The 14,033-nt window shown below is 40.4% G+C and overlaps 1 protein-coding gene across 2 annotated transcripts in view; it reads left to right on the top strand.

Moving 5' to 3' along the window:
- Positions 1–9,333, top strand: part of Slain2 (SLAIN motif family member 2) — a 53,776-nt gene extending 44,443 nt beyond the window's left edge. For both annotated transcript variants that reach the window (XM_051198433.1, XM_051198432.1), the window contains 2 exons: positions 4,937–5,249; positions 6,485–9,333. In XM_051198433.1, coding sequence (XP_051054390.1) covers positions 4,937–5,249; positions 6,485–6,551 — 380 coding nt within the window. In that variant the 3' untranslated portion in view covers positions 6,552–9,333. The remainder of the gene's footprint in view (positions 1–4,936; positions 5,250–6,484) is intronic.
- Positions 9,334–14,033: the final 4,700 nt, after the last annotated feature.

The following is a 14,033-nucleotide window of genomic DNA, read 5'->3' as shown; positions in this document are numbered from 1 at the left end:
GGTGGAAACAGAAGGGTGTGGGTTCAAGGCCATTCTGTTTCAAGAACCAAGGCCTGAGGATGTAGCTCAGTGGTAAAACATGGGTCTGGTATGCTCAAGGTAGTGTGTTCAGTTCCCAGCACTGTAAAGTGCAATACAGGTTCAATTACTGATGATCCTGAATTTGAGAATACCTTTAGGACCTGAGACCAAAATCCACTGTACACAATATAAGTGCCTGGCATCTAGTAATAAAACTACTGTTGTCCTTTTCTCATGATCTCATTCATATTGAATTTGGCACTTGGTATCATTTCCTTTATACCTAAAAGGTAGAAAAACTAACAACAAATTCCGTATTTTTTTTTTTTTTAAATCATTGCTGTTAGTTTGGTTTGGGGAGTTTTATTTTTGCTGTTCTTAAACATCTTTATATAAAGTTTAAATTTGTTTTCATGTGAGGTCTTTAACTATTTACTTGTTACATGTGCACACCTGTGTGAGTTTGTGTGCATCACATGCACACAGGTGTCTACAGAGGTTAGAGGGCATTATATTCCCTGGGATTGGAGTTACAGGCAGTTGGGCTACCTAAAACAGTTGCTGGGAACTAAACCTGGATGTATTGTAAGAGCAGTAAACATTTAACTGCTGAGCCCTCTCCCTCTAGCCTCTCAGCAGGTTTTTTAATGATGTTATTCCAGTAGTTTTACATTGTTTCGGTTGAATTTTGTGTGTGAGTGTTTGCCTGCACGTATGTCTGTGTACCATGTGCATGGCTGATTCCCTTGGAGTCTGATCCAGTCCAAAAGGATGCTGGATCCTTTGGGACTAGATGGTTGTGAGCCGCCACATGGGTACTGAGAATTGAACCTGTGCCCTTTGGAAGAGCAGCTGGTACTGTTAACTCACCGAGCCATCTCTCCAGCACCTCTTTTTTTAAAATTTTTATTTATATGGATGTTTTGTATGTATGTATGTATGTATACTATGTGCATGCCTGGTACCTGTGAAAGCTAGAAGAGTGTCTAGATCCATTGAAAGTGCAGTTAAGGACAATTGTAAACTGCCATGTTGGGCTAGGGTTCTGAACTCAGATCCTCTGCAAGAACAGCAAGTGCTCTTAACCATTGAGCCATCTCCTTAGTGACCCCTGTTTTCTGTTTAAAAATTCTTTATTGGAAGGCCCTCTATATTAACATTATCAAAGCTCATATGAACTCAGAGACTGAGGCAGCATGCGCAAGGCGAACACAGTCTGTACCATGTCCTCCACATATACATTATGGCTTCCAGTTTAGTGTTTATATGTGATCTCTGGTGTGTAAACAAGTGGGTCTCTGTTCTTAAGTCTTGTCTAACTCCAATGTAATGGTTTTGTTTTATAAAATGTAGTATTTGATTTTGTTTTATTTTTTATTATTCCTTAGAAGCTTTTTTTTTTTTAAGGGTTTCTTTTTATTATTGCTGCAAAGAAAAAATAGAGACTGCTTCATGAATTTGCATGTCTTCTTGCTCAGGGGCTGTAACACAAAAAGTAAATGACCCAGGAACAGATATTGGGGTTCAACTGGAAAGACCAGGCCAGGGGAGCAAAGCAGCCAAGCTACCAGAGAGCTGTTACCTCTAACAGGGTTGGGACATTTCTATTCTCAATGTGGCTGGAGAATGAGTGCCTGATTCTGAGACCTTGCACCTACCTGTCTTATATACTTCTCATGAGTCCTGGGATTAAAAGTGTGTACCACCACTTCCTAACTGCTGGCTGCTGGGATTAAGGTGTGTGCCTGGCTTGTAAGGCTCCTGATTGACTTTGCTTTCTGAATCTTCAGGCAAGTTTTAATAAATCATAAATAATATATCACCACAAGAGGCCATGCTAATAATCTCTGTATATTCCAGTTTTACTCTATGTGCTGCATATAGCATTTTATTATTTTGTTATTTTATTATGTATGTGTACATGTGCATGCATGTGCTACAGCATGGGTGTGGAGGTAGAGGGGACAGTTCTCCCATTCAACCCTGGCTTCAGAGATCAAACACAGATTGTCAGGATTAACTGTTTGCCATCTCACCATCCTGTGATTGAGGTTATGGGTTTTTTGTTTGTTTGTTTGTTTGTTTTGTTTTGTTTTTTATCAGATATAGGAATATTTGGAGCCTTGTTCATATAGTCTCTCCCCAGTTCTGAGACTTGAGTGCATAGATTAAAAGTTCACAGAGGCCTTTCCCCTCTTATGTGCCTTCCTACTACTCTCCATGCTTTGGATTGAGTCATTCTCCAGCATTTAGGCTGGTATTAATCCCTTAACAGAATTGAGCATTTTGGGTACAAGTCTTCATCTTTAAAAAGTTCTATGTAGTTTTCCTAAAAACACATTTCTGTCATTACATTTAAATTGTGTGTATCTTTGAGCCTATGTGAGAGCCCCTATAAAGTCCTTCCCTGCTAGTTCAGTTGTCATGGTCTCTTCCTGGTCTGTTCCTCTTGACTCATAGTGCTTCCTGGCCTTTATTATCATATTTTGTGGTTACTTACTGAACTGTAGACAGTGTGGAAGTTTACATTGTTCTGTGATGGGTATTAAGAGTGTTAGAGCTGGGGGCGGGGGGGGGGAGGTATTCTGACTCATTGGGAATTTAGGTGATACAGGGAGCTGCAAAGGGACAGCTCTGAAGGGAAAGGTATCCTGACTCATAGGAAAGTCAGCCAATACCTGGAGCTGTGGGGGGGGGGGGGGATGATCTCCCTGCAGGATGTGGCAATCCCACTTCTCTCCGAGAGAGAGAGCCATTACAGCTGAGCTCTGGCCTGTTCCCCTAAGGGAAGGTCCTAGCAGAGCTAGACATTTCTTCTGCTCAAGATGTTACTTCTGCTAAAGGGGAAACCCCTGTAGAAATGTAGCAATCTCCTCTGGCTCTAGCAAAAAGTTACTTTTTCTGCTCAACTCCCAAGGATGTTTCCCAGGAAATGTAATTGTTTCTTATAGTTTTTATTCTTAACTCTTCAACCTCATCCTACAGCTTGAAAACCAAAAAGGATGTGTTCTGGTAACCTTATTTACAAAGCAGTTCATTTACCCTTATGGACAGTGCTTTTGGACACATGTGTTCAGAAGTTTGTTTTAAAGCTTTGTTAGAGCAGATTTAGGGAATCTTTTATTCTAGGGCCTAGTATCCAGTCACATATGGGCATCATTTTTCTGCTCCCTACTTAAGGCTTGATCCTTTTAGAGTGTCCCTGGCTGCTTTGACATCACCTTGATTTGGCAGGGACTCTACTGTAGCTGGCTGGAACTCAGAGGCACAATTTATATGAACTTTGCCAGCTTTCAGTTTAGAATGCCTGTGTCAGCAGGCAAAGGACCTCACTCTGTAAATGCTCAGCCCAAGATTCAAGCTGAAGATTTAAGCAGACCCCCAACTGAGTTCTGAAAGTCTCCCCCTCTAAAGCACTGCATCTCATAGAACTCTGCTTTTGTCTTCTCTGCTCATAAACTTGATCTGCCTGAGATAACCCCTCTAATCTATAGTCCAGTGTGTTCAGAGCAACAACAGAAAACTGTAGGGCTTCCTGAACTGGCTCATTTCACACCAGACTCTTAGACCCAACATTCTAATCCTCCTCCTTGCATAAATCACTGTACTCAATGGTTAAGTGCTTTCTAAATGGCTCATGAGCCAATCCAGTCTTACAGGAGTCCAGCAGCAGGCTGGTTTCCTCCATTTCAGACTGGCTTCTCTGGTTCTAGATCTTAGAGCTGCTCTGCTCCACCCTCTCTGCCAAGCTTACGTTGTGGGGCCAAAAGCAGGGGGCAGGGGTTGCTCGAATTAGCCAGCTTCCACCTTTTCATTTTATTCCATCCAGTGTGCCCATCCATGTGTTGTGTCCCTCTCCCCACCATGAGTTTGTGCCACCCACATTCAGAGCTGTCTCCCCACCTTGTTTGAGCCTCTCTGGAAGCATCTTCACAGACACACCTAGAATTCTGCTTCACTAACCCTAAGCACTTCTCAGTCTAGTCCTATCAAAATTAACAACATGTCCTTCCTTTCCTTACTTTTTTTTTTTTTAATCTTTACTTAGAAATCAGTGTAGACTGTACATTTCATTTCGTGTATCTGGTATTTGTTTTAATATAAAAAGCATTTTTCTTAGTACACTTGGTAGTCTATGACTTCATAGACTCATGCTCTCCTGAATAGCATGTATGTGTGTCAGGACAACTTTCAGGAGTTAATTTCTCTCCTTTTGCAATGGGTTCCAGCGATCCGATTCAGGCTGTCACTAGTGTGTGGCAAGCACTGTTATCCACTAAACCATCTCAGTGGCTCTGGAGCTGACTTTTACAATAATAGTAACTGTTAATTCCTCATTTCTACTTACACTCGAAATGTGTCTTTGAGGCTACAGTCATCTGATTATGTTTACAAGCATAGCCAACCCTTACTTTTACCTCTAGAATGTTCTCATGTAGCCCTAGTTAGTTGCTACAGTGAGACAGAATCCTACGATGCCTATGTTGTTTATCTATTATTGTGTTGCATGCAGACAGTGGTGCGGTGGGGGTATGTTGTATGACGCAGCATATGTGGAAGTCAGAGGACAACTTTGTTAAGTCCTACCTTTATATGGGTTCCTTGGAGTGAACTTGGGTTTCTAGGTATTTGTGGCAAAGCACCTTTAACCACCAAGCCTTCGTCTGGTCCCTATGGGGCCATCCTCTCCTGTTGTAGGACCCAAGTTACCCTTGTAGTCCAAGTTAATGTACTTTTTTCAAGGACAGTTGTAACCCTCTAAGGTAACCTTTGTCCTATTAGCCCAGATAAGTCCTTTATGTGGGACTCATAATTAAATGTTGTAGTGCTCAGTTGTCACAGGTAACAAAGTAACGGCTTCCCTGATACTGGTTCTCTCTGAAAACACTGTCTTCCTTTGCTGTTTTGCATGCAGTACCTTCTCCAGGCAAGTTCCGCTCTCCTGCAGCACCATCTCCATTGGCTCTGCGGCAACCAGTGAAAGCATTTAGTAACCATGGTTCTGGTTCTGGTAGCCAAGAAACTACACAGTTGACACAGACCTCCTCACCTGGACCTCCTGTGGTGCAGAACACAGTCCCAGCAAACCCTTCCAGCAATATCAATAGCGCCACTCTAACCAGACCTGCAGGGACAACTGCAATGAGGAGTGGCCTACCCCGGCCCAGCGCCCCGTCTGCGGGGGGCATACCAGTGCCTCGCAGCAAGCTTGCACAGCCTGTTCGCAGGTAAGTGGCTCATGTGAGCCTATGCAAGTGAGCAGGCTGCTGTCAGTCATGGCTGTGCATTCAGTAGTGAGTGTGGGGAACCACAGTGGCTCCCACTATCTTAGTACAATTTAAGAAAAGCATTACCTCCCTGTTTTGAAGAAGTCTTCATTTAGACATTATACTACCTTGCTTCAGATTAATTTTGTTCAAAGCCTAGCATTATTAAGCATCTCAAGAAACACCTAGGACAAAGCTTGAGTTGGTTGTGATAGTTGTTCATTTGAAAATAACAAACAGTACAGATAAGGAAAGTACAAGGGGCTTGAGAAAGTACTAGCTGTGTTCCCTGAGCAGCTGCTTTTCAAACTGATAAATTCAGAATTATCTGTAGAGTTCTTATAAGTATAGACACCCAGCTTCTACCCAATTCAGAATTATCTGTGGAGTTTCTATAAGTGTAGACACCCAGCTTCAACCCCAGAGATTCTGAATGAGCCCTCATTTAATTGTTTAACCTTGAAATGATTCTGATCCTGGGGAGATTGACCACAGCCTGTGATCTCTACCCTTCAAGAAGGAGATTAGCACCATCAGTAAGTTTAGATGTCAGCTATAATTAGAGTTTCTTTTCTTAAAAAAAAAAAAAAAAAAAAAAAGTTCAAATCTTAAACTACATTCCTGTACTTTATCTTAATATAAACATTTCAGAATTCCAGATTTAGTAGTAGAATGCACTGCACTAAATACCCCCTTACCTCATCTGTCACAGTAATGAGCACTTCTATTTTTTAGACAAATATGTTGAAGTTTAGTGAAATTAAATAATTTTCGTGATGACTTCTAACTAGTAAGGCCATCAGTTGCAAGTTTGTCTGACTTCAAAACTCTTTACCCAGTACCCCACATTGCCTGCCCCTCTGGTGATGGTGACACTAAGTCTGCATTGTCACAGTCATCATTTCTCCTCACAGAACAATAGATTAGTTGTCTGTGTTAGGAAAGAGTGAGACTTTCTTTCCTCTCCTTTTAATTCCTTAGCCACATTAACAGTAAGGGTTAGATATAGTAAACTTTGAAAGCTGTGAGCATGCTGAACAAGGAAAGGTTGTTCTAATTGTTGCTTAGAGTTGTGGTCTTCATAGTTCCCTGAAATAAACCTCATGGGATGCGGTCTATGCCACCTGAAAATAATGTAACAGTGTATTTAGTATTTTGTACAGGCATAAAAAAGTCATAAAATTCCTTTATTTCAGATCCTTGCCAGCTCCTAAGACCTATGGTAGCATGAAAGATGACAGTTGGAAAGATGGCTGTTACTGACCAGCAGAGAGACAAGAACTCAGAGGTCCACAGCTTCATGGACACCCCTTCACCAGGCTGAAACCAACTTTTATATACAGACTCTGCAGATAAGACTCTTGGGGTTTGTAAAATCCCAGCCCTCTCTGTCTAAAATAGCACAAACTGGCAGAGATGATGAAGCAGCACTTTAATACCATGTAACATCAGTGTGTTTGGTAATCATGCAATCACTCCCCATGGAGTCACTTTTAGTTTTGTTCACTAGAAACACGGTTCATTTTTTTATTATTTGACAGAGGCCGATATCTGGGCAAATACTTAATGGATGCCAAAGAGAAATGCCCATTTGTAAAGAGAGTACCTTTGTACACAGGAAGATGGTGAATTCAGGCTGTCCAAAACCTCATGTTCATCCTACTTTACTGTACAAATAGTATCAATAAATATTGTGTTAACAAGAACTAATATTCTGACTAATTAAATTGTTTTATTAGTCCTTCAGGATAGAGCAAATTATAAAGATTGGGAAGAAGAAAGGAAGGACTTGAGCTAAAAAGTTAAAACACGCTACCTGTGTTTACGAGGGTTTCAAAAATTACTTTTGTAGGCTCATTGGAAAAGTTAATCATTCTTTTAAATCTCATGTTTTAGATGTAGCTCACACATAGTCACTGCCAGATGGTGTCACTGCACACCCACCAAGTTGCATCAACATCTCAGACTTCTATGTGCTTGTTTTGATTGCCAAAAGGGCTCACTATCAGTTACACAATCTTTCTAAACCTTACAGTTCCTGGCTCAGGAATGATGGCCTTTGCTATTGAAGCCAGCTTACTCACATGCTATTCTCTGTCACAGAACTAAAAGACCTTGTTCCTATGACCAGGGTTCTATGGCGTGAAAGAGCAAGTTGTATGTGTCTTTATTCTTGATAAAACAACACCTCAGAGCTTATAACATGGAATAAAACTTTAGCGCAAGAGGAGGGGAAATCTATGCATTTAACTACAAAAATCTCTGGTGGTGACAGTTGTACTGTTGTTCTAAGTGATATAACGGTCTATTTATGTGGTAGTCAATCCACTTTAAGCTGAATAACTGTATGAAGTATCTTTTTTAAAATACTGTCCCTTTTGAGTTAGATTCTGCCTTACATCAATGTTTGCATTATTTGGTAAAAACCAACTCTAATTTGCTAAATAACTTGTTCTCTAATGGCATATGAGTGTATATATCCCCTTGAAATCAACTGTTTCAGTTTTATTGGATTATTACCAAACTAACTCGAGCTGACTTCTCATTCTTGATAGTGAGGTCTGTTTTTAAATACTTAATCTGGACAGGTCTAAAATATTGGCAGTTGGGTCACATAAAGGTGGAGCGACTTGAACACGTGTCCTGTTAGTAGAGGGTGTTCTATAAGTTGGAAGTAGAAATGGAAGGAAAACTTCCTGCTCAGGAAAGCATGGAGTTAGGGTAACAAAGACCCAGTCTGCCATGACTGACGCTGGACCAGCAGGGAGACCTTCAGCTAGGTAGTGCAAGTGGCCCTCAGTTCTGGGACCTACAGTGTGGAATGGAAGTACTCGTATCCTTGCATTTGAAGGTGGGGAGAGGGAAAGGAGAGTTATCTACGGTGATGAACTGAAACTGTTGCCTTTCAGAGGAAGAGGGGACATGTGCTTTTGTGAGGAGCATGTAACTCTAAGTAATGAAGTAGTAGCCCCTGGCTCCTGGAATCACATGTGCACACAGCAACAGGTCTCTGTTTCAGTGTAACAGTTCAAAAAATAATAAATGCTGCAAACTAATAATTTAAAAAACTTAAATGAACCATCTATTACATTTTATAAGTTAGATAATCAGTTTTAAAAGGAATATTCAGGTTATTTAACATTGTTTTTAAATGGCTGCATCAGAAAAAATATATTTTTTTTTAATTAAACTATTTCATCACTTGTTTAAAAATGTATTTTGGATCTGAGTTTGGTAATATTGTTTTACCTGCTGCTGTGTACTACCACAGACTATTGGCTTTTAGTTTCCTAAAGAGAAAAATTGCCTTTTTACTAGAAAGCCTTTGTGTATTGCCAGTTTTTCTGTTTGGGAAAAATCTAAGGATTTACTGTGGTTAGTGGTACAGAAGAAATATGGATTTGATAACTAGTGCCTATGATTTTAATTTATGTTTGATATATAGTAGTAAGGGGTTATGAATGTTGATTATTTTGTGCCAACAGCCCAGAATTGTCACTTATATGTCAGCAGAAAACTATGACCTCTGCTTCCAAAGTTATTTAATTTTCTCAGTGTTTGGATGTTATTTTTTGTAAGTGTGTTAATAAAAGTGTAAAGAATTGGAAAAATATAAATATTCTTAAGCATTTGCTGGATCATTTTTCTACAGAACTTGTTTGTATATTATAAAACACTCTGAAGAGTTGACTTTTCTCAGTTTTCATACCCTGGAAATCACATTTTGTAAAACTGGGGACCATTCATAATTGTCAGATACTTTTTTAAATTATCTCAGAACATCACTTTTATAAAAAAAAAAGTTTTTTTGAAAGAAAATTAAATACATATGTGGCCCCAGGTATTTGTATAACTCAAGGGTGGTCTAGACTATGTCTGTTTGAATTGACTTAACTCACTGTACAGGTTTCAGTTTTGACAGTGTGATGCATGGTCCTTTTAGATCACATAAAGTTTGATTTGCAAACATTTCTATAGCTGAACTTGTAATATGTGTTTGCCTCCTTAATAAACAGCCCGACCATAATGTTTACTATTCAATCTATATTCATTTTCAAGTGTTTTATTAATTTCTGGGTATGGCAAGATTCCTTCTCTTCCCTCCACCCCATTGCTTACAGTTGGTCTTAATAAATTTCTCAGTTGTTTCTTGTAAACACACAGACTCCAGTCTTATTGCCCAAAACCCTAACTAGAAGGCTGGGGTTGAGTCACTGTGGTCACTCCCCTTGTTTCACATTCACACCATGTGGAGCAATCGCAGTTTACGTTGGGTTTGTTCTTGGAGCTTTTCCATCTGCTCTGAGTTGACATGTAGCTAGAAAAAGCATCTAAAGGCCAACAGGAAAGTTTGCATTTTTAAGCCACATACTTATTTTAGGTGAGTGTGTAGTTCTTTTATGAATGCAACAACTAAGACTTCTGCTCCTTAGTGAGTTCTACTTGTTCTACAGGAAGTGCTTGCACCTCATTACAATCTGTCTTACTGATGACATGAAACAATGACACCCCACATTGAAATTCTTCTCCCTAGGCAGCTGAAGACTTGAAAAACCACTTGAATAATTGTCAGTATACTTATGTCAGTTATAAATGAGAAGTTTATATAAGCCGTGTATGTCTCCAACAGGAAAACCTACATGAAGACTCTTAGAAAATATTTACTGTATTAGTGCTTATTTGAAGACAGGCAAATAGCACAGGTCTGCCATCCTGGTACTGAAGCAGCAGAATTGAGTTCAAGGCGAGTCTGGACTACACACAGTGATGCTGTCTCAAAAAAGGGGGAAATACTTTGAAAAGGCAGAATAAATATTAGAGAAGACAGCATAGTGGAAGGGAGTACTCTTAAGATTTTTTGAATTGAATAGTGCTAAGTAGAAATCTAATTGGGCTAAATAAGACATTTTATTCATGTCCATATTTACAAGTTACATAAAACTATGTGAATTTATTTTAATTCAAACCAATTCTCTACTTTAGGTCGCCTAAGGAAACATTGGTCAACGGTTAACCAAATTACAGCTAAACGGGCCTAAATTCTGTTCTGCACACTAGAGCAAATTTCATAGTAACATTGTATATCTCAAAATAATTAGGACTATTTTGAATATTCTCACCACAAGAAAATATTCTAAATATTATAAATTATATACATGAAGGGGTGCTGTCTATATATGTGAACCAGTTCATGGGCAAACAAAGTAGGTCTGCAGCACAAATGCCAGAGTATGTAAAGTATAAAATGGCTTTCCGGCAATATTTGTTACTCATACAGTGGATGCCAAGGCGCTGGCAGTATTGGCGCTCTCGGTCCGTTGTTCCTGAGGCCAGCACCACTCTCCTTGGCACCCTTATAAACTTCTCCAGAACTGAGGCTCAGTCTCACCTCAGATTTTGTCATTTGCAACCAAAAGGGCTTGTTTTTCCCAACAGTTCTTAAATTGGTACATAAAATGTGTTCAGGAAAGTGAGGGAAGCCAGTGTTGTGTTGGAATTCTCACTAAACTCAAACAACTTGTGAATGAGAGGCCCAGCCACCCAGAAAGTCCTGACATGATCACTCCCACCCTCCAAGTTGCAGCTGCCCTCACTTCCAACAGTAATAATAGAGTTTTGAACTTAAAGCAAAACCATGCCGTTTGAATTTTCTTCTTGATCAAGTGCTAAAAATGTTGGGGTTTTTTCTCTCAGATGCAGCCACTTAACAAAAGTAAGGTTCACCCATGTTGCCAACGTCGCCATGGTTCACTCCCACAGCTTTGTACATGCCATTGTGTAAAAGAACCAGAGTTTGCCCTCTCCAATAAAGGCAGTAGTTTCCAATCGAAGGCTCTTAAAAATAATGCTCTTTGGATTTCTACTAGAGACAAAGCAAACACCACCAACACCCTACTGAATGAAATTTGTTGGACAAGAGCCTGCTAAGAACACCGGGGAAACAAGCAGATTGGAGAAGGCAATCGGCCCATAGAAAAGCGAGTTTCCCATTTCTGCCTCTTTTCTCATCACAGCCCACGGAGGTCACCCATGCCTGCTGCAGCCCCATCCCTGCAACGTGGAAACTGGTGTGTTCATGGCACGTGCTTGGCAAGTAGTGCCACTAGCTGCAGTGAATGGGAGCCCCGAGTTCCTGGGCAGGGAAGGCGAGAGGGGCCAGTTTTCCATTTTCTCTCCTGAGAGTGGCTAGAGTTGTACAGTAGTAGTGACGGGCTTCAATTTGAAGGGAAACGTAATATTTATATCCACAGAAAGGGGGACTACCTTTGTGGGGCAAGAGGGAAACCCAGAGAAGAAAGAGTGAAGGAATCATCTTTGGTTTTGATGGTTTTATTTTTGTGTATTTATGTTTTGAGACGGTGTTTCATTGTGTAGTTTTGGCTACCTTCTACGTAGACAGATTGTTCTCAAACTCAGAGAGATCCACTTGCCTCTGCATCCCAGGTGCTGGGATTAAAGACATACACCACCACACTCAACTCCTTCTCCTGTTTCTAATTAACACAAGCTTCACTTTTCCTCCTAAACTACACTGACACCAGACCTGAGGCAGACTTTGAAAACCAATGTTCAGTTTGAGCCACTGGCTGAGATGTAGGGTACTGAATAGTCAAACTGAGAGACAAGAACCAGTATAGATAGCCCTGCTTGACAGAGATGTAGCAGGTGGCTCAGAACTTCCTGTTTGAATCTGTCTGGGTTTAAGCAAAACAGTCCTGGACTACCTCAGTGTACAGAGTCTAATAATACTGGAAATGCCCAGCATTGTATCTAAAATTACTTAACATACAAAGACCTGAGAAAATATGATACTCAAAACAAAACAAGCCCACCTCAACACAAATGATCCAGTTCCTATAATTAATGGTCTCGAAGGCAGTTACTATAACATCAAATAGCATCTTCAAAGTAAGTAAGTACAAAGGAAGCAGACTGGGACAGAAAACTAATGCACTTAAAAGTATTGAAATCATAATGCGTGTTCTCTGATCGTAAGAAATGAAAGCAGAAATCAACTATGGAAGGCTAACAAAAAACATCTGAAAAATTTAAAACACTAGTTATAAATAGCCTAGGATCAAAGACAAAGTCAATAACAAAACCAGAAAATGTTTCCCTCAAGTTCTGCTTTTATATTCTTTTGTGTGTGTGTGTGTGTGTGTGTGTGTGTGTGTGTGTGTGTGTGTGTGTGTGTACAGGAACTGGGACACCCACACTCCTGAGCGGGTGTCTCTATTCCTGTCATTCCACAAGGAGCAGAGAGGAGGCATCCTTTCGTAACTCAGCCTACCAACAATTACAGAGACAGAATCCCCACTCCACTCTAGATGAGGCGCACAGACAACTTTACACCAGTGAAGGTGTGGAAGGAGAAGACTCGCCTGATAGGACCCCCCTAAAAGAAAATAAAACCCAAACCATTTAGAGTCTCAAATTCCCCAGCTCGGGGCCCCTCTCTATCCCAGAAGCATGTGTGCTTGCCAGTGAACCCGCTCACTCTGCACTGGGCTGTTTCCCGACCATTTAATTCTTTAAGGGTGAGGAGAACTCCCCTGCTAGCTTCTGCCACTTGGCTCTAGTCAGATGCTTAATTGCAACAAGAACATTTAGCCTATGGCCTGTTGTGTTCCAGAAGCCAAAGGGTTTGTTTTGTCCCGTGCTTCCATTAAGCCGGAGAAAATGGCAGACAGGAGAGCTTGTTCTTATGTAGCCCTCGGTGTGCTTATTATATAAATATTGTCTTTAGGAGGAGTGAGGGGGAGGGATATGTGACAAATCCATTTGACCTGTTTTAAGTTTTTTTTGTTTGTGAGACAGGATCTCTTTGTAGTCTTGACAATCTTCTATCTTTCTTTGTAGACAAAGCCAGCCTCAAACTCACTGAGATCTTCCCGCCTCTACCTCCCAAGTGTTGGAACTAAAGGTATGTGTCACCATGCCTAGCCCATTTTCACATTTTTTTTCTTAACCATAATTTATTCAATTTCTTTAACACCTTTTTGAGGGCTTTATAATTTTTATTTAAATTTGATACAAGCTTGTTTTACATGTCAATCCTAGTTCCTGCACCCTCTCATCCTCTCCCCAATTTTGACATTTTTAAACAAAGTATCCAATTTATTCTCCAGTGAGCTGTTAGGATGCTCTTATCTACATTGAACACTAGGGGGCAATCTTGTATGCTCTCAGAATGTTAAGTCTCCAGTTGCTCTAAATTCAGATTGGTTCGATTTTCTGTACAAACAAATCAGTGTGATATTTTCATCATGATCAAGTGTGGTACCTTCTTCATAATCTTGGAACAGGAAAAAGCAAATTCAACATTATAAAAACTGAGGGAGTGTAAATGAAGTTTAGCTAATAAAAATGACCAACACTGGGGCTGAAGAGCTGGCTCGGCAGTTGAGAGCAATGCATACTGTTCCTTGGGGCCCAGGTTTGATTCCCAGCATGTATATGGCAACTTTCAACCATTTGTCACTTCAGTCCAGGGGATCTGGACTTTTCAGGCCTCTGCAGGCACACATGTGGTTCACAGACATACACCTGCATGCCTGTGCCTCCCAAGTGCTGGAATTAAAGGTATGTGCCACTGTGCCTGGCAGAGCAAAGAAATTCTACAAATGAGAGAAGAACCTAACTTGTGTTTAATTTCTTCTGGAGCCATGAACAACACTTTAAGAAGAATGCACGCTCAGGGAAGGTTGACTAGTAGAAGGAAGTCTATTATGCTATCCATGGACT

Source organism: Phodopus roborovskii, unplaced genomic scaffold (genome assembly GCF_943737965.1).
Source record: "Phodopus roborovskii unplaced genomic scaffold, PHOROB, whole genome shotgun sequence".
NCBI classification, from domain to species: Eukaryota; Metazoa; Chordata; class Mammalia; order Rodentia; family Cricetidae; genus Phodopus; species Phodopus roborovskii.
This window is presented reverse-complemented; position numbering and strand designations above follow the sequence as displayed.